This window comes from Lolium perenne, chromosome 4, assembly GCF_019359855.2.
Source record: "Lolium perenne isolate Kyuss_39 chromosome 4, Kyuss_2.0, whole genome shotgun sequence".
Taxonomy (NCBI): Eukaryota; Viridiplantae; Streptophyta; class Magnoliopsida; order Poales; family Poaceae; genus Lolium; species Lolium perenne.
The window spans coordinates 46,902,985-46,925,832 of record NC_067247.2 but is presented as its reverse complement, the minus strand read 5'-3'; the positions used below and the strand labels follow the sequence as shown (position 1 = coordinate 46,925,832).

The window sequence follows — 22,848 nt, the reverse complement described above, 5'->3', positions numbered from 1 at the left end:
ATTCTGAAGAACTGATGCTAATAATCCAACTAATTACTGCCAGAAAAAAATGAAAGTTTAATTGTTCATGCTAAATGGTCATGTGTGTTTTTTTACTACTTTCATGGGGTTTTGCAGTGAGTACTATACTTGGGGACTTTACTAGTATCTGGCCAAGTGTCTTTCGGTCTTTATTTGACAAAAAGTAGAATTTTCCCTTTTTCATGTTGGTTGGCAAAGATCTTTCAGACCCTGGTTGTCGGGTCTCCGTTGAAGGAAATTTACCCAGGATCTTGTTTTTGAAAACTTAGCTTGTTTGGCACAATAGTTTAGCTGGAACTATTCTACTAGAAAGGGACTGCTGCACTTCTTTTTCTACCAGGCTGAAATATTGGTTTTCAATCAAGATTGTTACTTCCATGCCTCTGTAGAGGTGTTGTGTATTTTGCCGCCATTTGTGTAAGATTATTCATGTTTATGCTGTGCTGCAGAGGACCGTTTCTCAGCTTTCTGCTTAATTGAAATGGTCAGATTATCTCTGTGATGATGTCCTGTAGTCCTTTGTCCTAACTCCTAACTACTGAACCTAGTGCTCATAACGTGCACCTGGACACTTGCCTCCACAGAGAACTGATTTTCTTCTGCAGCATACAGAAGAAAGAATGAAACTTCTGTCGACTTGCATAGATACGGCCATGGACTATACAGTATAGCGACTTGGTCATAAAATTTATATGTTCCTTGTGTAGTCCTGTCCTTGGTAGTTTAGTTTCATATTCGACGTGGCGAGTGTTCTTTTCCTCCATACAGTATGTTATATCGTTCAAGCAGTACCTGGTGCTCGATGTGGCTGCGGTGTTTTCTTCCTTCCCTCTTGAGGTTTGGTTCCTTGTGATGGGTAGAGCAGTTATTTCGCATCCTGACAAATTTTGTCTCAAATCCTGCTAAACTGGTAATGCAATTCCTGCCAGGAAAATGAAAGCTGTAACTGCTCATGCCTGATTATTTCTCTGTTGTCTGCCAACAGCTATAAAAGTCCGATAATGGTAGACATCATCCCATTTAATCAGCGATGTACACGTGTCATTGGACAGCAACAGAGGATCATAATAACAGTGTTAGAGATAACCACACGTCGTCGGACATACTCTGCCAAAACTGCGGTTGGATCTTGGTTCGAGTGACATTGTGGTCCGGAATACTCCATAGGCAGATTATATTCTTACATACTACATGGCATAACGTTTTTTCGAAACGAGGCAAGAGCTTTGACTGTTCCACTGATTAAGAAAAGATTGTATGGTTAATCAACGGGAAAGACTCTCACCAAAGCCGGCGTGACTGTTATGGGAAGAACAAGCACGGAACCCTCGAACAAAAATGAAAAACCCGTCGTGACTGTTATGGGAATAGCAGCAACAACTATTTACGAGGAGTGTTGTTTCCTTTGTCGTAGTTTTGCTTCTGTTACCTTTTGTCATTGTGCTAGGGAAGCCAATGGTGCAGCTCATAGTTTAGCTTCTAGAGCGGAGGGGTTAGATAGTAAGGTCTGGCATGAGGACCCCCTCTCCCTCCCCCGCCCTCGATTTTCTCTTACCTGTAATCACCATGGATGTAACTATACTGTGATTGCGGCAGCAGGTTCCAGACATACTATTTTTCTTCCAGGGTACCTAAGAGGGCCGGAAGGTTTTTAACGAGGCGGTCGGCTGTTTGCTTAATAGAGTGGGTTTTAAATTTTTTTTAAAAATGAAAACTCCTAAACCCTTCAGGAGAGCAACACCACGATGACACGAAGCAACATCAAAGACAAACCTGTCGCCCATACGACACGAGGATGATGCCCTTTAGAAAGCCAAGTTTATGGGACTGTCGTCTTGACATCTAGCCGCTCCTGGAGACAAGATTGACACCCAAGCCGTGCAAACAACTGATCCGCCCATGGATGCCTACCATGGGTTCTAAGGCCGTTGCCTCAGCTCGCAGAAAAAGCAACTGCTTAGGGTCTGTGCTCAAACATCCACCGATCCAATGATGAGACAAGCTCATGCCAATGGCCGAACTGAGCCTCCAAGACGTCTGCCCTCCAAGAAGTTTGTGAGGTAGTCATCGCCGTCGCTGTCGCCCGCCCGGGAATCAGAGATATGGATTTCTACCACAATGCCTAGACCCACCTCATGGACACATATGGAGCTCCACGACATGTGTCTCCAAGGAGGGGAACAACGCCATCGCTGCCGACACCTACACGTGCAGTGCCACAACTTTGATTCCCAGTCGCCAAAAAAGTCTTACGAAGTACATATTTTCCACAATAAAATAGAACAATGGCTTACAAAATCTAAGCATAGTTTTTAAGGGGAAATTCTTAGTTTGAAATGTGGATGTCCTTTTGATGGCTCCACATTTAGGCCTTGTTTACTTCTAGAGTATTTATGGGGATGAGAGGGAATTATTTCGTATCCCAGAAAATCCCCACTAGTCCGTTTACTTCTCCGGTTTTGAACGACATAATCCCGAGATATCCCCTCTCATCCCCTTCCATCCCCACATTTTTTGCCTAAATCAAAAACTCTCCATCATACTAGTGTATTTTTGGGGAGGGGTATTTGAGGGGATTGGGTGAACACCAAATCCCCTCCCATCCCTATACCCTTTGGGCCTTGTTCGGTTCGTCCCGCCCCGGCCGGGATTTGGACTCGATCCCCGTGGGTCAGCCGGGATCGGCCTGGCGTGGAATCAATCCCGGACCATCCTAAAATATGCGTTCGGTTACACCCGGTTGGGACCCCACCCCGGCCAAAACCACCCCAATACCGGTCAAATCGCGGGGATTAAAAACATCATGTCCCACCCCGTGGAACAACTCCCCGCGTGGTCATCGCGAATCGGTATGGCAAGGAAAAACGCACGACTCCTTTTTCTCTCGCGGCGGCGCCGAAGGCGACTGGAGGGCGGCGGAGACGACGGAGACCGGAGGGCGGCGGAGACGATGGAGTGGACGCCGGTTGCGCAACCAAACGGAGGAGAAGGCCGTTCCATAGCCTCTCGCACAGATGCCGCGCGGAGCCCGGGCCGAACCCCTATCCTACGCGAGGCCCCGTCTTCCCTGTCGCTTCTCGCCGGAGAAGCTAGCTTAACCGGCGCTCCGTCAGGTTAGGATTCTGCGCCGGTCGGACTGCTTACTACGCCGGCCCTCCTACCTGCAGTTATCCTAGGGAGTAACCGAACAGGCAAAAGTTATGGAGGGATAATAGGAGGTTAGGGGAATGGACCAGTGGGGATCTGGGTGACGCAAAGGGGATCACCCAATTACTCGGGCGGTTCGTTCCACCTAGGAATTGGTTCTCCATGAACCGAACGATGCCTTGGGAAGAAAAATAGGAGAGAAGTAAACAAGGCCTTACTCGTACAAGTTCTGATTCACTGACAGCCCGGCCAGTCACTCGCAACACAAAAACGTAGGCAGGCCGAGCATTATTTGGGCGGGCTATTTCTCCAGCTCTGAAACCAAACGAAACCCGCCCGGCCCAAACCCAACCGAAGAACCCCACAGCCATTCGCCACCACACACGTATCCCCCCTCCTCCTCCTAGGGTTCCGGCGATGGCGCACGGCGGCCAGCCCCGCCGCGCCCCCGCCGCACGCCGGCCCAAGCCGTCGGCGTCCTCCTCCGCGCCCTCCCACGACCGCAAGCGGAAGCGCGCGTCCGCCGCCAAGACCGTCACGCTCAAGAATCAGATCCGCTCCACCGAGCGCCTTCTCCGCAAGGTACTGGGGCTATATCCTCCGCTGCCTACCGTTTACGGCGTGTGAAGTGCTGATGCTAGCTCCTGGTCGAAACAGCGGTTGCTTGGACTTCGTTGGTTAAATAATCCCTCAATTAGAATTAGCTTCGGTTGCCACTTGAAGTGTCAGGATTCTAGTCATCGATGATTCGACTGGTGCCTTGTTTGCTTCCGACCGGCTGTATTTAGCGTATGTCTTAAGGATTGCAAGTAGCTACTGCTGTAGCTAGATTGATGCTCGCTTTGGAGCACTTGGGTCATGCGTTGCAACGGGACTCTGCAATGTTGCTTGGAAAGCCATATATATATATATATATATATCTGAGCTAGATATATCTGGCATAATGTCATGTTTGTTTTACATTTGGGATTACAGTCCGGGTTGCTGATGATTGGTTATCCCAGCTTAGCAGGTGATGTTGCACAACGCATTGTAGCAGTTTGAGCTTCCCGTATTTTATCAAGTGTTAAGCAAGCCTTTAGCCCTACTTTTATTTGTGTCCTGTGTTCAAGTGTTGCATTTTGTTTCTGCAGGACCTTCCTAATGACATGAGGGTGGCTCAAGAGAAGAAATTGGAAGAACTAAAGAAGCAGCAAGAACTTCAGAATCAACTGGCTGTTCAGCGAACAGTGCAGTTGAGAGATAGAAAGATAAAGTTCTTTGGTATGCTGTCGTTTGCTCTTATTCCTATTCATTTCTAGTGTGCCCCTGGCTGCCTGTATGTACTTATCTATTTCGTGGTGTGTTAATTCCAACTTCTCAGAGAGGCGAAAGATTGAGAGGATGATAAGGCGCCTTGACAAACAGCAACGTACAAATGGTGATGATGCCAGCAACAAGCTGTCGACATTGCGCGAAGATCTCGAATACGTTAGAGTAAGTTCACTGCAGTTCTTTTTGCTTTTTGAACCATTCTTTTGGCATGAGATTTGCTATATGTTTAGGACTCACTCTATCATGGCTACTACTTGTTCTAGAATGAACATGCTTTAATTTCAAGCTAAAGGTATCTATCATTACTTGTGCAGTTTTTCCCAAAGAATGAGAAATATTTCCCTCTGTTCACTGGGGGGAATACCCCAGATATTGTAGAAAAGAGGAATGCATGGCGTAAGCAGATCAAGGAGAATCTCATGGCTGCTGCAGCAAATGGAAAGGACTTAGAAGGTGCATGTTTGCATTACTGATTTTCTATTTCATTTTTGAATCCTTTATGCACTTTAGCTCTACATTGGAATTATTCCACCTTGTTTGCTTTATGTATACTCATTAAAGTACTTAATTTTATTTTGCATAAACCTAACAGAGACAGCAAGTGATGATGATGCCTTGGATGTGAGTGATGATGACTTCTTCATGTCTGGAAGTTCAAGCGATGAAGAGGCAGATGATGAGCTGACCGACAAAAGTGCAAAGTATGATTCACGACTCTTGGACATTGTATTTGGCTGCTTGCTTCTAAGTTCGCAGTAATATGTCATACAACAAGATTGTCACACAGAGAGCATTGCACGGGGTCAATGAGTGATCAATTACTGTTTGTAGCTGTCTAGCTTAGATAATTGCGTACAACGAGTTACTGAACACTAGTGTCAGGACTATCTGTAGATAATCATACCACGTAAGTGAATCCATGAGGTAGTCCATTGAAATTGCAAAATATCATATCCAGGTCTGCAAATTAACACCCTCTGTTTGTCATAGAAACAACTGTGCCGTTTGTTCAGTTAGTTTTGAAAGTCATGGGAGAAGGTTAGGTGCTGAAAAAAAGAGTGTATACGCATTTCAGGAGTTTTTTGGCAGTTTAAATCATGTAGAAACATTTCATTTTGTGGTAGGACAATATCATATTTCCTAATAAATTTAGTCCCCGTTGCTTGTAATAGTTTTCTACTGAATAAACTGTTATGTTCAGTGAATATTTCACTGCATGTTGCGTCGTAAGGGAAGATATACTGCTAATGCTACTAATTTTCTGCAGAGAACCGGGTGGCTCAGGCAGGGCAGCGTCTGGTATGTCAAGCGATGAAAAGAACCAGGTTGTTCTCTGCCTTGTGCCTCCAGTTCTTCCGTTAAGCTGTCATAGTTTTGCTTCCATATTTAACCCCACTCTTCTGATTGCAGCGGCAGATAGATGCTCGAGTTCTTATGCCACCACCTCGCTCATTACCACCTAATAGAGCTAGATCTGTGGATAAACGTGCGATGTCCAGCTCTAGCAATGCTTCGGCCAGCACAAGTGGCAACTCGTTCAAAAACAGGAGAGCATCAAATGCGTCGGCAGATCACAACAGCACTCTTAGTTCAAATTCTGATGCTCACAAGCCGCGTCGGAAAAGGAGACCTAAGAAAAAGAAGCAGGTATAACTTTGCACACATGCTTTAATCTTCATGCATTTTTTTATGGTATGCTATGTGCATGAATATAGGGTTAGGTTATATTCTAATAAATATGGAATATTATTTAAATAGGAAGGAGAGTTATTATCTAGAAAGAAAAAAAGATTTGAGATAGCCATTTGAGGCTAGTGATTTTCTTGTAAGACTCAGATATTGCATGCTTATTCTGTCATAAGTGAATATCCATAAGAACATTGATAGAAATATAAAATGTAAGGAACATGAAGGGAAATCTTTCCACATGATGTGTGTGTGTTCATATAACTGTAAGTTGGTTATACTTGACTGTTTTTTACACAAGTTGGCGCCGCTGTATCATTGGGAATAATATCTTAGTTGGTTTGGTTTGTACCATTTGTCTGCCCGAGCAGAACATTGCCCATGCATCTTCAGTTTGTATCTTGATCTGATCATTAAACAAAGCCTCATCATGCTGCTTGTCCATCCCAACAGGCATGAATATTCCGAAGCTCGAGGGATGCATCAACCACGAAGATCTCATCCCGCCAAAGTGTACCTCAGAGGCCTGTTAATTCGAAAAAGAAACAAAAACCGCAGCATGTGTGACCGAGCAAGCCAATGATTTTGTACGCTTGCTCTCGATGTAAAATGACCCTCTTTTTGTTGCTCCGCATCCGATTGTCCTACAGAAACACTTGCCGTTGTAAACTGATAGCATGCTTATTTTTACCCCGTGGAGTGGAGTAAATCTTTTTACACATGATCCCATCAACAACCTTTGGATCTGGCGAGCCACAACTGGGCGGCCGCCAGCGGCTCCAGCCTCCTTGGACCCAGCATTTGGGCACACACACTGATTCCTGTCTGAAGCCACATCATGCTTTTACCATTCCCTTGCCATAAGCTGCTAGGCTGTGTGTGTGTGGACCTGCTGCGCCTTGTCTGCCTGCCTACTGCTGGGATCTCATGAGCTGTGACCGCGTGATACCGATGCCCTGTTGTCTCCCTACTGTCTGCTTCGCATCTGTATGTATCGCCATGATAATTCATGTGGGTCTAGTGCACGTTGTCTGCATCCTAGCCATCATCTGCAAGAAGAACATTCAACCTTGCCTCTTACAATTTCACATGCTCATGTCTAGTTTTATTTACCAGTCATAATGTGCAATGTTATCGCATCGGTGGTTGGGTTTCCTTGTCCTATGCGTGCATTGCATTTTTAGCAGGGTTTCTCGCGCAGCCATGGCCTGGAGAGTTGAACTGGGAGGTCCCGGTTATGACGATGTGCAGTGACTCCTCTGCATTTGTACCGCTGAACGGGTTGTGACGCGCAGTGCAGTGACTCCTCTACATTCGTACCTCTGAACTGAGCAGGCACCTCGGGATTTGGTGCGTGTTTGTGTTTGAAAAAGGAAATTCGAAATGCTGTATGCTTGTTTAGTTTGTGCGCTTTTGTTTCTGGCAAAAATAGTTGTAGCGCTGAATCAGAGGCTCCCAAGGGGCCTTCTGAATCGGTGGTACATAGTGGATGATTCTTACTTTTACATACCGTACATGAGTGAATGATTGACTGGAACAGTGTTTTATGTTTTGAGTTCGTTCAGATCGATCTGGCTTTATGTGTGTGATGTTCTTCAAAGACATCTACCCAGGAAGTTGAGGAAAAATTATAGCATGGGAGAAGAGAAAAACAAGAGGAATAAGGCCACAGGAAGATCGATCTGGCTTTATGTGTGTGCTCTTCTTCGAAGACATCGATCTACCCATGAAAAGGAAGGATTTAAAAAAAATAAAAATAGAAGGCACTTGGCCCGGCTTTATATATAAAGCCCTCATGACAACAAGCACGGTAGCGATACAACTCTGCCTTAGTCATTACAAACCACAAATACCATCTAGTCTGATACCATAACGAAATCAGCTAACGACTAACAGGAAAGGAAGAAAGGGGACGGCAGAAGCCGGAGCACCACCGCAACCATCAGCATCCTCATCCATCATCGTCTCGAGGAAGGAAATGCTATAGCATGGGAGAAGACAGAAACAAGAGGAACAAGACCACAGGAAGAACGAATGAAGCATGGCTTCTTGATGAGACCCATTCTTTCTTGTTTCATAGTTGAGATAATACTACTCCTTCTCCGACTTTTGCTTCGAGAACTAATAAAAGATATAAACAAAGAGAAGAAAAAATTGTAGCATGGAGAAGAGCAAAACTAGAGGAATAAGATCACATGAAGAAGGAATGAAACAAAGCTTGTTGATAAGACTGCATTCTTTCTTTCTTGTTAAACAGTTGAGATAACACTAGTTTATGACTTGCACCCTCGCTTTTTTAAACATAAACTTGTACCCTCACTAGGAGGAATCTGGGAGAAAGAAGGAGCAAACTTGGAGTTCAATCTCCCTCTCGCTTTATGCTTCGTGTCCCGGATCCTCGTGGATCGATACAGATCATCAGAAACTTATAAAAACTAAGCAAAGAACCTATACAGGATTGTGAATACAAGTGCCAGTTCTTCTAGGAATCACTGTTGGCTGAATCTCTGACGACTGTACATGTACTCCAACAGAGTACTGCTGCACGCCGATCGACCCGGCCGGCCGGCGCGAGCGTTCTTCTGAATCTTGATCCCCCTGGAGTTGTCCCGAACCATCAGTCCCGTCTTGGTTCGTACGACGTACCAAGTGCCTTTGCAGGGCACAGACGACGTGCGTGCGTGCGTGCTTCCATGCGCTCACCCATGGCCATCTGGGTCGTGGATAGAAGAACTCGTGCGCGCGTGTGCTCGCGTCCAACTCTGGTCCTGAGCCATGGCCAAATTCCATCGTCCATGTCCTGATCACTGCTTGATGTGTGTATGCCCGCCATGGCACCATGTATCTTCTTCATCGCGCTTCGGAGCCCCTCATGATCCTCAGCCTCTTGCAGGAGCAGATGAACATGCTGCAAATCAACGGGAAGAGAACCCCACTCGTCAGACTCACGTTCATGTGCACAGATCCAGGCAGTTGTGTGGTTTTGGGGTGAACTTACTCCCATGGCACGTCGCCGGCGAGCATGAGGTCGCCGTCCTTGTCCTCGTAGGCGACGGCGAACTGGCCGGCGGAGGCGTCCGGCGAGGAGAAGCAGCCGAAGAGCCTGTCGAGCGCGGCCCTGAGCTCGCCGTACCCGCCGTACGTCCGCAGGTCCACCTTGCGCAGGTACGGCGCGCCGTCCATGCTCACCTTGACGTACAGCCCACCGCCGGCCCCTGGTCTCTTCCCGGCTGCCGCTTCGCCGGCGCCCTTGTCCTTGTCGGCCGTGGATGTGGACGTGGACGTTGCCGACTGGAACGTGCTCTTCCTGTACGCGCCCACCGGCGGCCAGCCCACCACCTGCACCCTGGAAAGAAGAAGTCATGCGCACCGTCAGCTCTCGTTCGTGCTGTGGCTGTGATGAGGTTTAAGACGGCGGAGTTATGATGTGGCCGTAAGCTTACTTGGAAGCCGGTGTGGCGTCGTGGTCGTCGGTCCCGGAGGCCTCGCTCCTGGCCGCCGCCGCCACGGACGACGACGACGGACGCTTCTTCTGCGCCGCCGACGCGCCGAAGGCCAGGTCGCCGCCGCTGCCGGGCGGGCCGAGGCGCAGCTCCGCGTCGATGATCTCCATGGCCGGGAAAGAAACGGGGAGTGCGTGAGAGAGATGGCCGCGCTAGCTGGGTTTGTGGTTGAGACTTGGACGTCGTTCCTTCGCTCCGCTCCGGTTGCGTGACTGCCTGGGCATATATAGCGAGCGAGCATGGCCCCGGCCGGCGGTTGCTTCGCGTGCTCGCTCGCCTCACACGGTCGACGGCACGGTGACGGGTGGGCGCGCGCGGTGTGTCTGGGGCCCGGCAGACAGGCGGGGCCGCGAGTAATGGGCCGGGTCGGGGTAGATTCCGCAGCGGTGGCGGACGGCGGGCCCCCGGGCTGCCTGGCCTGGCGGGCAGGCAGGCGCAGCGCATGTGGCCGGAATGCGGCGGGGCCCGGCGGGCAGGGGGCTCACACGTGTCGCCACTCCGCAGGTCTGCTTGGTTCGTCTACTCGCGCGGCAGGCCGGCAGCACACGCTCCGGTCATAGATCAATGAGCATGCGCATGTCACGCCCGTAAACTGGCTGGGACGGGTCGACAGCTAATTAAGGGAAGGAGTGATCGCCTTGCTAAATGAGTTCACGTACTGACGACTACACACTTGCCCGAGCCCGATGCTCGTCACCATCCTGTTCCTCCGTTATTGAAACTTGATGAAACTTATTTTAGTAGTAGAGTTTATTGTAAGACGGATGGAATTTGCTGTGCTAAGTCTCCAAAAGATTACCACACCATATTAGTATCTATCGCGAAAAATTAAGTATATCAAAAGATTGCTCGGACACACAGCTCTACATGCTCTCCACCGGTGCTAAGCACACCACCGGGCGAGGGTAAGGACAAGATGACATTATTCTGACTTTAGGATGTTGCTACAACCTCACCACCCCGAAGAATACACGACAAAAACCTAAAGGGCACGACGGTGCCAACGATCCGTACCGTACCGCGGGGTGCTGCCGCCTCCTGCATTCCCCTTCGCAGGCGTCCCTGCAGGGCACGACGTATGGGCTAACTTCTGACTCCGCTACGCTTCGGCCCAAGCCTCCGGCGACGGGCCTCGCTCCGCTCGTCAGAAGTTAGCCTCCCTTTAGTATATGAATTTGGATCACAATACAACAACATTAGCTGATGCCTCGTTCTGTTTACTATTTACGTTACTGGATGAAGACCGAAGAGGTTGGTGTTTGCTTGCTGGTGCCTAGAGGCTAAGGTTAATGTGTAACCAAAATGACGGCAGAAGCAATTTAGACATACTCCCTCGGTCCACAAATAAGTGGACATCTAGCTCTAAATTTTGTCCACAAAAAAGTGTACACTTATGTTCTCAATGCACTTTAATTGCTTCTCTCTCATCGCACGAAAATCAAACCCAATAATATGAAGCACATGTTCTTCTTATTTTCTACATACACTTAGCTTATTGGAGTAAAAATTTAAAAAAGAGAGATGCATATTTCTAATTTATTTTTTACTTCACTTCATAATTTATCTTGAAAAACCTACCTGTATATTTATTTGTGGACGGAGTGAGTACTAGTACACACCTAGGCATATCGCCTGCATGCATGGCCCAAGGTGCCCAGACAACCCAGAGAGCTGGCAAAGCACGCAAGCGAGGCCATGCAACTCTTGCTTTGCACCGGCGCAAATAAAAGGACGCCAGCCAGCCGGGCACGGGCAAGCCAGGCATGCAGATCTCGTGCCGCTGCCGTGCGTGACGGCCGAACCCGGCACAGCACGCTTTTCCTGCTCGTTCACGGGTCGTTGCCTTGTCCCCCTCGTCACAAGTCACAACGACCACACAGGAGCCAAAGCTAGGCTCGGCCGATCTGGTCACTGCCGCGACAGACCCTTGCTTGCTTAATTCAGGAAAGTCCTAACCACATAACTAACTTTGTGCACGTTGTTGTTGAGAGACTAAGAGCATCTCCAGTCGCGTCCCCCCCAAAACGCCCCCAAATCGCGCCGGATTGAGCGTTTGGGGGACGTGTTTTGTTCGTGCCACCTTTGGGGGACGTCGCTCCCCAGCCGCGTCCCCCAAACGCCTCCCCAAATATTTAAAATACTTTTTTTTAACATAGAATCATTTATCAAATATAGCATATGAATAAAAATGTTTGCGAGGATTGTTTTCAAATTAAATTACAACAAATAAGTAAACAAATATAATAAATATGGCTAGATGCTAGATCAAGGTGCCACGGTATTTCCTTTGATCCTTCACAAATGCTCAACGAGATCAGCTTGAAGTTGTTCATGAACATTGCTATCACGGATCTATGCGTGCATGGCGAGAAAATCAGCAAAATCTGCAAGCAACTCATGATCAACCTCCGCAAGAGGGCCTTCACACTCATAGGGACCAATATGTGACCTAGCATGATTCTTGCGGTCATCCTCGATGATCATGTTGTGCATGATCACACAAGCCTGCATCACCTCCCACATTTGGTCGTGAGACCAGCTTAGAGCAGGGTACCGGACAATGGCAAATTGTGCTTGAAGCACACCAAATGCCCGCTCGACATCCTTCCTGCAAGCCTCCTGTCGCGTAGCAAAGTGGCCCATTTTGGATATATACCATCGGCTAGATAATAGCCTTTGGTATATACCAGCAGCAGGGCAAGCATCTCATCGTCGCTGTCCATGGCTAAAGCAAAATCAATGGTTAAAATTGCGCCGAGGCAGATAACGCAACAAACATCGGCCAATCGCGCCTACCTGGCAAGTCGTCGAGCACCTTCTGTGCGCGGAGGTGGGGCGGATTTGACGGCGCGTTCTGGGACGCGATGGAGAAGCGGCGGCGGCGGCACGACCCGCGGGAGCCCCAGCCGCGACAACGGTGCTGACTCTCAGCAGAGATCAGACGCCCAACCGGCCGGGAAATCCAGCGGCGGCGGTGGGGTGGGAGGCGCGGGAACGAAGGAGCGACGAGAAAAGAGGCGCGAACCAACGGTTTATGCAAATAGTCGCCGACATGTGGGAGCCTGCCTCGCTTTTCGGTGTGTCCGGTGTCCCCGGTGCGTCCCCTGTGGGATGGGGACGGGCTCGGGGCACCGGACACCGTATCGGGCCACGCCGGACAAAAATGGGCTTTGGGGGACGCGGCTGGAAAGGTTTTTTGGTCTGGCGCGCCCCATGTCGGGGGGAAGACCCCGGATAGGGCAATGGACGCGGAGCAGCCGGCTGGCCACTGGCCGGCTCGCGGCAAAGGCCGGCTGAGGAGCAGCCGGCTGGCGCCGCGGCCGGCTGGTCCGGAAGCCGGCTGGCTCTAGGTCCTAGTCGGCCTGGCTACGGCCGCCAATGTTGTGGCTGGGCCGGCTTCTACAAGCCATATCCGACTGGGGTTTGTACCTCAGACCGACTCGAGGCTGGCGAGTCTTACACTGGAAGGGACCGGGTTGGTGATCCGGGTTCCTAAAGTCCACGCTGACTCCATCTTCCGTAAAGTGCGGGGCACTGTGGAGCAATAGTGCCGCGCGCCGGACAGGCCGTCAGGGCTTACGACGATCCGTACCGGCTACGGTGGGCGACGGCGACGAGGGACAGCTCCTCTCCATACCGGCCCGGCCGTGGCAGCCGGATGGGACAGGCCACGATGCCTCAACCACTCCTGACGTCACCGCCTCGGGAAGGAGCGGAAGCCGAAGCCGGCCCAGCCGGCCAGTAAACTATAGGGTCTTATATGTAAAGTGCCGGCGCCTATATAAGCCGCACTACCCCCTCTCGTGCAGGGTATCGATCGATCAATCATTCTTACTTCACTCCACCCATAGAGCTGCCCTGAGAGAGAGACCATCGTCTCCCTTAGCCTCCCAGGAGCAGCCGGACACAGCTCTAGGAGCACCATTGTATTGTGTGATCATCATATACACTCATACCAGGAGTAGAGGTTTTACCTCCATCGGAGGGCCTCGAACCTGGGTACGTCGCCGTGTCGCTCGTGCCCATACCCGCATCCGGATACCGCCGTGAGATCCCTCAGGAACCACTTCGATTAGCCACCCTATGGCATATGCCGTGACCATACCACGACATTTGGCGCCCACCGTGGGGCCCTCAGCGTCCTCGGCCGGTGTCTTCATCCGGACGGGCCTCACCATCACCACCGGCGAGCGAGTCGCTTCAGGCTTGATCTGGAGATTCGGCTCCCTCGATCGCGTCGGCCGACAACGCTGGCTGCTTCGCTGACCGGCCCTTCCCAGCCGGCGGCGGCGTCATCTCCTTCGGCGGCCACGACGTCTACGTCGCCACCGTCGCACCACCGCGCTACCCGCAGCAGTCCTGCGCTGCGCAAGCCCTCCTCCGGGAGCCGGCAGCGGCGCTCCCGCCAGCCCGTCGTCGTACAAGTCATGATGGCTGGCGAGGAGCTCCCCACCAAGAACCCGCGCGCCGTGGCCCCAACCTGGAGCGCAACGTCGACCCCAACGCCTCCGGCTCGGGCCCAAAGGCGCCACCGCCACCGTCCCGCCGGACGAAGTCCGGGCAAAGCTGAGCACCCCGCTCACGCACGGCGGCGACCCCACCACCGTCGAGGCGGATGCGGAGGCGCACCGCCGGCTCCTCCTCAAGCAAACCGAAGAACCGGCTGCTGCTAAGCGCCGGATGGAGATCACCCGGCGCGAGTACAACCGCGCCCACGGCCTCACTCCGGGCGGCGACGAGCCAAGCCGAGCCGGCCACATCCGCCGCGAGGGCCGTGACCTCGGCGCCGAGATCGCCCGCGACGGCGCTCCTTCGCCGGCTCCGTCCGCGGAGCTCCCCGTCTACAACACCCCCGACAAGAACATGCGCGCGGCACAAGCCGCCGCAGAAGAGCTGAACCGCCTTCGGGCGAAGAGTTACGCCGCCGGACCAAGCGGGTGGCGAGCTGCTCAACGCAGCCACCGGGCAGCGGCCGACCCCGGGTATGTCAATGCCCCCGGAGCTTCTCACGCTCGTGGAGCTGCGAGCAACGACGGGAAGGCGCCGGGGACTCGGCCGAGTCCGCCTCCCAGCGCCAAGCCGGCACCATGACTCCCGCGCCACGCACGCAAGCTCGAGCAGGCCGAGCCACCGGTCGGCGGCGGCCGCAGCCGGCCTCCCCGAGCCGGAACCGGGAGCAAGACTCCGAGCCCCGCCGTCAGCACCGGCCGGCTCCAGAAGCAGCCGGCACACGCCAGCCGGCACACTCCCGGCTGGGCCCGCGCATCGAGCCCGCCGACGCCCGAGATCGCCTCGACCGGCTGGTCGAATCCCGCATTGCGGAAGAAGAAGCTCCAGCCGGCCCAAAGTGCTTCGGGCCCCGCATCGCCAACGAGCCCACGCTTGAGGGCTTCACGCTCCCCGCGACACCCCCAAGTACGACGGCACCGCCAAGCGGAGGACTGGCTGCAGGACTACTCCACCGCAGTCGGCATTGCCAAAGGCAACAAGCGCTGGGCTGTGCGCTACTCCCCCCTGATGCTGGTCGGCTCCGCCCGCACATGGCTCAACAACCTGCCAGCCGGCAGCATAAACGGCTGGCTGGACTTCGAAGCGGCCTTCATCAGCAACTTCACCGGCACCTACCGCCGGCCGGGTCGCCCCCAGCAGCTTGAGATGTGCAAGCAGGGCCCCGACGAGATGGATCGCGCATACCTAACGCGCTGGTGCGAGATGCGCAACTCCTGCGAGGGCGTGCACGAGATCCAGGCCATCAGCTTCTTCATGGGAGGTTGTCGGCCCAACACCATGTTGTGGCACAAGCTGCGCCGCAGCGACCCCAAGTCGATGGCCGCCTTGATGGCCATCGCCGACAAGTACGCGCTGGCTGAAGAAGCCGGCAAGGCGCCGGCTGAAATTTCTCCGGCCCCCGCCAGAAGAGACAACAACAAGCCGGCCGAGGGCGCCTCGCACGGCAGCCGGCGGGACAACTACCGCGGCAAGCGTCACAGTGACCAGCCGGACCGCCGGTACGGCTCCGCCCACGTAGCCGCCGTGGCAGACAACGCGGCAGGCGGCAGCCGCCGCCAGAAGCAAGACCGGCAATGGAAGCCGAAGTACACCTTCGAGCAGATGCTCGACTCGCCGTGCAAGTACCACAGCGGCAAGAACCCCTCCAACCACACCACCCGCGATTGCCACTTCATGAAGCGGCTGACAAGCGGTGAACCCCACCCCCCACCCCCCCCCCACCACCAGCCGGCGGGCCGGGTGGCCAAGCCGGCGCAGAGAACGCCAACCTCGAGCACCACGAGGCTAACCAAGTGCACCATGCCGGCCGATATCTGGCCGAAGATGCTACCTACATCATCTTCACCTCCGAGCCCGAGGACAAGACGAGCCAGCAGAGCCGTTCCCTCGAGGTCAATGCGGTCATACCGCCGGTCCCCCAGTACCTAAACTGGTCAGAGCAGGCCATCACTTTTGATCGCCGCGATACACCGGCTGTCTTGCCGAAGCCGGGCAGCTACGCCATGGTCCTCGACCCCACCATCGGCACAACCCGGCGCAGCGTGCGTTTTTCGCGCGTCCTCATCGACGGCGGCAGCAGCATCAACATCCTCTACCGCGACACCGCCCGCAAGTTGGGCATCCAGGAGGCCGAGTTGCGCCCCACCCCCACCGTCTTCCATGGCATCGTGCCAGGCCACTGCTGCCAGCCGATCGGCCGGATCACGCTGGAGGTGATGTTCGGGAAGCCGGACCACTTCCGCACCGAGAGAATCGAGTTCGAGGTGGTGGACCTCGTGAGTCCCTACCACGCGCTCCTGGGCAGGCCGGTGATGACCCACAAGTATAGGGGATCGCAACAGTCTTCGAGGGAAGTAAAACCCAATTTATTGATTCGACACAAGGGGAGACAAAGAACACTTGGAAGCCTTAACAACGGAGTTGTCAATTCAGTTGCACCTGGAAACAGACTTGCTCGCAAGAGTTTATCGATAATGGTCAGCTTTATAGCAGTAGCAGTAGTGAAATAACAGCAGCAGAGTAACAGAGACAGCAGTAGTGATTATAGTAAACAGCAAGATTAAAATACTGTAGGCACGGGGACGGATGACGGGCGTTGCATGGATGAGAGAAACTCATGTAACAATCATAGCAGGGCATTTGCAGATAATAATAAAACGGTGTCCAAGTACAAAGCAATCAATAGGCATGTGTTCCATATATAGTCGTGCGTGCTCGCAATGAGAAACTTGCACAACATCTTTTGTCCTACCAGCCGGTGGCAGCCGGGCCTCAAGGGAAACTACTGGATATTAAGGTACTCCTTTTAATAAAGTACCGGAGCAAAGCATTAACACTCCGTGAACACATGTGATCCTCACATCGCTACCATCCCCTCCGGTTGTCCCAATTCTTGTCACTTCGGGGCCATTGGTTCCGGACAGCGACATGTGTATACAACTTATAGGTAAGACCATAAACAATGATTATCTTCATGAAACAATAACATGTTCAGATCTGAGATCATGGCACTCGGGCCCTAGTGACAAGCATTAAGCATACCAAGTTGCAACAATATCATCAAAGTACCAATAACGGACACTAGGCACTATGCCCTAACAATCTTATGCTATTACATGACCAATCTCATCCAATCCCTACCATCCCCTTCGGCCTACAGCGGGGGAATTACTCACACATGGATGGGGGAAACATGGCTGGTTGATGTAGAGGCGTTGGCGGTGATGGCGGTGATGATCTCCTCCAATTCCCCGTCCCGGCGGAGTGCCAGAACGGAGACTTCTGGCTCCCGCGACGGAGTTTCGCGATGTGGCGGCGTTCTCGAGGGTTTCTGGTGACTTCGACTTCTCCCCCGGTGTTTTTAGGTCGAGGCGAATAAGTAGTCCGAAGGAGGGCGTCGGAGGCCGGCCGAGGGGGCCACACCACAGGGCCGCGCGGGCCCCCCCTGGGCCGCGCCGCCCTATGGTGTGGGGCCCTCGGGCCTCCACTTCAATTGCCCTTCTGGCTCCGTTAGTTTCCTGGGAAAATAGGGCCTTCTGCATAAATTCCGAGGTTTTTCCCGAAAGTTGGATTTCTGCACAAAAACGAGACACCAGAGCAGTTCTGCTGAAAACAGCGTTAGTCCGTGTTAGTTGTATCCAAAATACACAAATTAGAGGCAAAACAATAGCAAAAGTGTTCGGGAAAGTAGATACGTTTTGGACGTATCAACTCCCCCCAAGCTTAGCTTATTGCTTGTCCTCAAGCAATTCAGTTAACAACTGAGCGATAAAAGAACTTTCACGAACACATTTGCTCATATGATGTATATATTCTCATGCAATAGCTAATACTTAAGCAGTTCATAATGAGATACATGCAAATAAAATCATCGAACAGCTATGTCAATCATGGAGAGGTACCAACAATTAATAAGGAGCATCATGAATCATGTATATAAGCAAGATTGCAATGTTCATAAGAGAGTATGATAAAGTGGTATCTCGCTTGCCTGTATTTGATTGGCAAAACATAAATGCCCGGGCACCTCTGGAGTTCATAGAAAGACTAGAAGTAGTGATTGTCAAAAGATAAATGCATCAAAGTTATACCACAATCAATCATATTTTGAGACAAGCATATTGTACTAAGAATGACAGTTGTGCTCTCAAGATAGTGCTCAAAGAAATAATGGAGACACAACATAAAAATAAAAGATTGACCCTTCGCAGAGGGAAGCAGGGATTAACTTGCGCTAGAGCTTTTCATTTTTATAAAGACAGGAGTAAAATTATTTTGAGAGGTGTTTGTTGTTGTCAACGAATGGTAATGGGTACACTAACTACCTTGCCAACCGGACTTTCAAGAGCGGCTCCCATGGATTATTGCATATTTATTTGGCACTCCTTCCAACCTTTCTTGCACAAACCATGGCTAACCGAATCCTCGGGTGCCTGCCAACAATCTCATACCATGAAGGAGTGCCCTTTTATTTTAGTTTTATTATGATGATGACACTCCCCCCAACCTTTGCTTACACAAGCCATGGCTAACCGAATCCTTCGGGTGCCGTCCAACAATCACAAACCATGGAGGAGTGTCTATTTAAGTTAATTAATTTGGGACTGGGAATCCCATTGCCAGCTCTTTTTGCAAAATTATTGGATAAGCGGATATGCCACTAGTCCATATGGGAGTCAGTCAAAAGTAAATGACAAGGTTGAAAGCTAAACACCACATACTTCCTCATGAGCTATGAAACATAAACACAAATCGAGAAGCATTTTGAAGGTTTTAAAGGTAGCGCACGAGAATTTACTTGGAATGGTTTGAAATGCCATGCATAGGTATTTATGGTGGACACTCTGGAATAACTTGGTTTTCATGTGTTTGGAAGCACGAGCAGCGTTCCCGCTCAGTACAAGTGAAGGCTAGCAAAAGACTAGGGAGCGACAAATCAAGAGAGCAGTAACTGTCATAATCATGCTTGCGGCAAAATAAATTAACGGAGGCATAAAAGTGATACAAGAACTCTGAAGCAATATAAATCATCGAGGCTTAATTGACTTTTTGTTCAGTCATATGCATGCGTGAGCATGTGCCAAGTCGATATAAATGAATTATTCAGAGGAGGATACCACAATGCCATACTTACTTATGAATAAAACAATGCAAACAAACATACATGACATGCTACTCATATTAATAAATCGGAGCTAAACATGAGAGATCATGAACTACTAGACTTTCTCAAATAACATATACCTCACATGAACCAACTAAGCATGCTCACATGGATGAGTATATGTACAAAAATGAAAGCAAATAGAGTTCATACCAGCCTCTCACCACAATCAGGTTGTCGTAGATCGTCATTATTGCCTTTTCACTTGTGCAGCTTGGATAATATGAAATGAAAACCACGCTCCAGCCACCGAAGACCATTGAACTCATAAAGAACTTTACAAAACAGAGAAGAACAGCAAATATTTTTGGCGTTTTCGAATTGCAAATAAGAACAAGAGGAAACAAACAAACAAAGCAAAATCTTTTTGGGTTTTCTTATAGCAAACTAGCAATAGCAAATAAAGTGAAACAAATGCAAGAAACTAAAGCAAACAAATGGTGAAGAGAAACAACAGAAATATTTTTGGTCTTTTTGTGTTTTGGGAAGGAAAACAAAGCAAAACAAGAAATAGCAAACTAAAAGAAACACAGAAAAGCGAGATGGCAGAAATCTGCCAAAACCTGACAGCAGTACAGAAATCGATTTTAACAAAAATCTTACGTTGCTCAGATCGAAAAGTGTTCAACTAATGAAAGTTAGATAACAACCTGGGGAACCTGTACAAAAATTTGCAGCTTAAAATGACGCTCTGGCTATTTTTGACGATTTTTACAGTAACGTTCCAGAATCTGTTTTCAGGCAGCATTTCCCCAAATATCATCCTCCTCTCATTAGAAAACCACTCAAACGAACAAAACAAGTATGTACAAGTATCCAGCAACCATAATATGCAAAGAATTAGTGATGCCGGTATACCTCCCCCCAAGCTTAGGCTTTTGGCCTAAGTGGAGTTTAATCCCATCGATCCCATGAGGTAGTGTCTCCGTAATATGAAGATGGGTCGTATTCCGGGTATGTGCTAGAAGAAGCACCCGGATATGTGACGGTGTGGTCGTAGGAGGTCCCGACGTCCTCGGAGTCATGTTGCTGGTGGAAGTCTTTTATCTTCAAATGTTCATCCACCTCCTCCTTAGTGCACGACCATGACTGCTGTCAATACTCAACAAACCAGGTTGGGGAAGAGGGATTTCCTTCTCCTCCCCGTCGAAAACAACATTCTATACACCATACTATCTAAAGTAGAGTCAGTAGTAACAAAATGATGACTCTTCATAGCAGTAATATCGAGTCTCCTAGGGGCCAATGGCACATCATTAGGATCAATAGGAAGATTAAGAAAAGTTAAAACACGCAGCGCAATAGTTCCTCCAAAAATAGGCCCCCTGGTAGTCAGGCGGCGAGCAATAAGAGCACCAAGGTGATAAGATGTATGACCAGTAAGTGCAATATTCAGGAAAGCAAGATGGTAGCTAGAGATATTACTAGTGTTCTCCCTACCAAGAATGCTAGTAGCAATGTAGTATGCAAAATATTTAATGGCGGGGAGTTGAATGTTTCTTATCTTGCCCCGCTGAATGGTGCGACAATCATCATCGGTGATTCCACGGTAGAGCTCCAGCAAGTCCCGGGGGTTGTCATCAATCCTACTTGCTGTACCTACAGGGGCAATATCCAGGGCACAACAAAAATCCTTCAATGGCATAGTCACAGTATTACCATAAATCCTGAACGCAACTGTTGGCTCATAGTGTTTGTTGTTGAACTGGAAACTCTCGACGAAGATTTTGGTGAGCAAGTAGTATTGCTCCCTTTCATCGCCCATATAAGTGGTTAACCCTGCCCTGTTGACAAGGGTTAAGAAATCCTCCAGTATCCCTGCATTCCTTAGAAAATCATAACATGGAAAAGTAGAAGCATTAGGGGGACCGTTGTCCTCTTCAGGCGCGAAACTAGGCGCGAGGATGTCTTCATTGTATGATTGCCTAATCCGGGTGGCGGCCCTAGAAGGCCTCCCGGTGCTGGTTGTCCCCTTCTTGAACAACTCTCCAAAGCTAAACTTCTTCATAGCTTCTCTGAAATTTTCAACAAATGACATAAATTTTTTGATTTGGTGACATATAATTGAGGGAAACTACCATAGAAACTTGCTAGAGTACTAATCATGCATCAAAACTAGTTTCTACCACTTAGAACAAGCATGCAAGCTCACTAAACATGTTACCTACAGCAGCAAAATATTCAAGATATACTCAACCAAACGAAATTCTACTTGGATGGGTGGAGGAGTCACATACCGAAGAGCAAATGTGCCAAATTTCAGACAGAAATCTGGGCTGAGCAAAGAGATCGAAAAATCCGGAGCTCTGGAGCAAAAACGCGAGTGAGAGGAACTTGGTACGAGTTTTTTTGGGAGAGAGACTGTTCTGAGCGAAAGAGATGACAAAGTGGGGCAGAGGGGGACCCACACCACATGGTGGCGCGGCCACCTCCTTGGCCGCGCCGGCTTGTGGTCTGGCGCCCTCTGGTGCCCCACAGGTCATCCTCTGTTGTTCCCAGGTGCCTCGTCGAAAAATAGGACCAACGGTATAATTTTTGTGAATTTTTGAAAACTTTGAAAAACGCACATTTCTGGGTATTTAGTTTATTATTACTGGCCAGGAAATTTTTTGAAATCTTCAAATAACTAAAGAACTTTGCAAATTAAAAGTGCTACAGCAACTAGAGCAAGTGGAGGAAGAAAGAGATGTTGTTTACCCTCTCTATGCATATAAAAAGTATCCGTTAACAAGGTTGATCAAGTCTTGTCACCAAATAATTTTTACATAGCATAAGAAGAAATAAACCTCAAATCAATCATGTTACCTTGAATTGTATTGATATGGATCCAATCACGAGAGTTTGATATTCTTCCTTAGGCTCATATATAGGACAATCAATAGTTCCCACTTTGATAGTTCTCACATTAGAAATAGTATTAACTCCACACGCTTTCTCAATCCTCTTGGGGAAATAAACGGTATGCTCCCTATCATCAACATTGAAAGTAACCTTTCCTTTATTGCAATCAATAACAGCCCCTGCGGTGTTAAGAAAAGGTCTCCCAAGAATAATAGACATATTATCATCTTCAGGCATTTCCAACACAACAAAATCAGTTAATATTAAGCAGTTAGTAGTAACTTGAACAGGAACATTCTCACATATACCAACAGGAATAGCAGTAGATTTATCAGCCATTTGCAAAGATATATCAGTAGGTATCAACTTATCTAAGTAAAGTCTCTTATAAAGAGAAAAAGGCATAACACTAACACCGGCTCCCAAGTCACATAGAGCAGTTTTAACATAATTATTCTTGATAGAACAAGGAATAGTAGGTATACCTGGGTCGCCCAACTTCTTTGGAATTTTGCCATTGAAAGAGTAATTAGCAAGCATAGTGGAAATTTCCTCATTGGGGATTTTCCTTTTGTTAGTAACAATATCTTTCATATACTTTGAATAAGGTGGCAATTTAATAGCATCAGTCAAAGGGATTTGCAAGAATAAAGGTTTCATCCA

At 49.6% G+C, this 22,848-nt stretch overlaps 2 protein-coding genes across 2 annotated transcripts; one reads left to right on the top strand and one right to left on the bottom strand.

Annotated features, from left to right (window-relative positions):
• The first annotated feature begins 3,500 nt into the window (after positions 1-3,500).
• On the top strand, positions 3,501-6,889 carry LOC127292381 (uncharacterized). The gene is made up of 8 exons (XM_051321760.2): positions 3,501-3,750; positions 4,302-4,431; positions 4,532-4,644; positions 4,797-4,935; positions 5,075-5,183; positions 5,750-5,807; positions 5,893-6,129; positions 6,622-6,889. Exons 1-8 carry the CDS (start codon positions 3,586-3,588, stop codon positions 6,625-6,627), a joined length of 957 nt encoding a protein of 318 aa, XP_051177720.1. The 5' UTR covers positions 3,501-3,585; the 3' UTR covers positions 6,628-6,889.
• A 1,623-nt stretch (positions 6,890-8,512) lies between these two features.
• Positions 8,513-9,841, bottom strand: LOC127292382 (auxin-responsive protein IAA14). Its single transcript, XM_051321761.2, has 3 exons — positions 9,612-9,841; positions 9,167-9,514; positions 8,513-9,076 (listed from the first exon to the last, which is right to left on the bottom strand). Exons 1-3 carry the CDS (start codon positions 9,779-9,781, stop codon positions 9,019-9,021), a joined length of 576 nt encoding a protein of 191 aa, XP_051177721.1. The 5' UTR covers positions 9,782-9,841; the 3' UTR covers positions 8,513-9,018.
• Between the last annotated feature and the right edge of the window lie 13,007 nt (positions 9,842-22,848).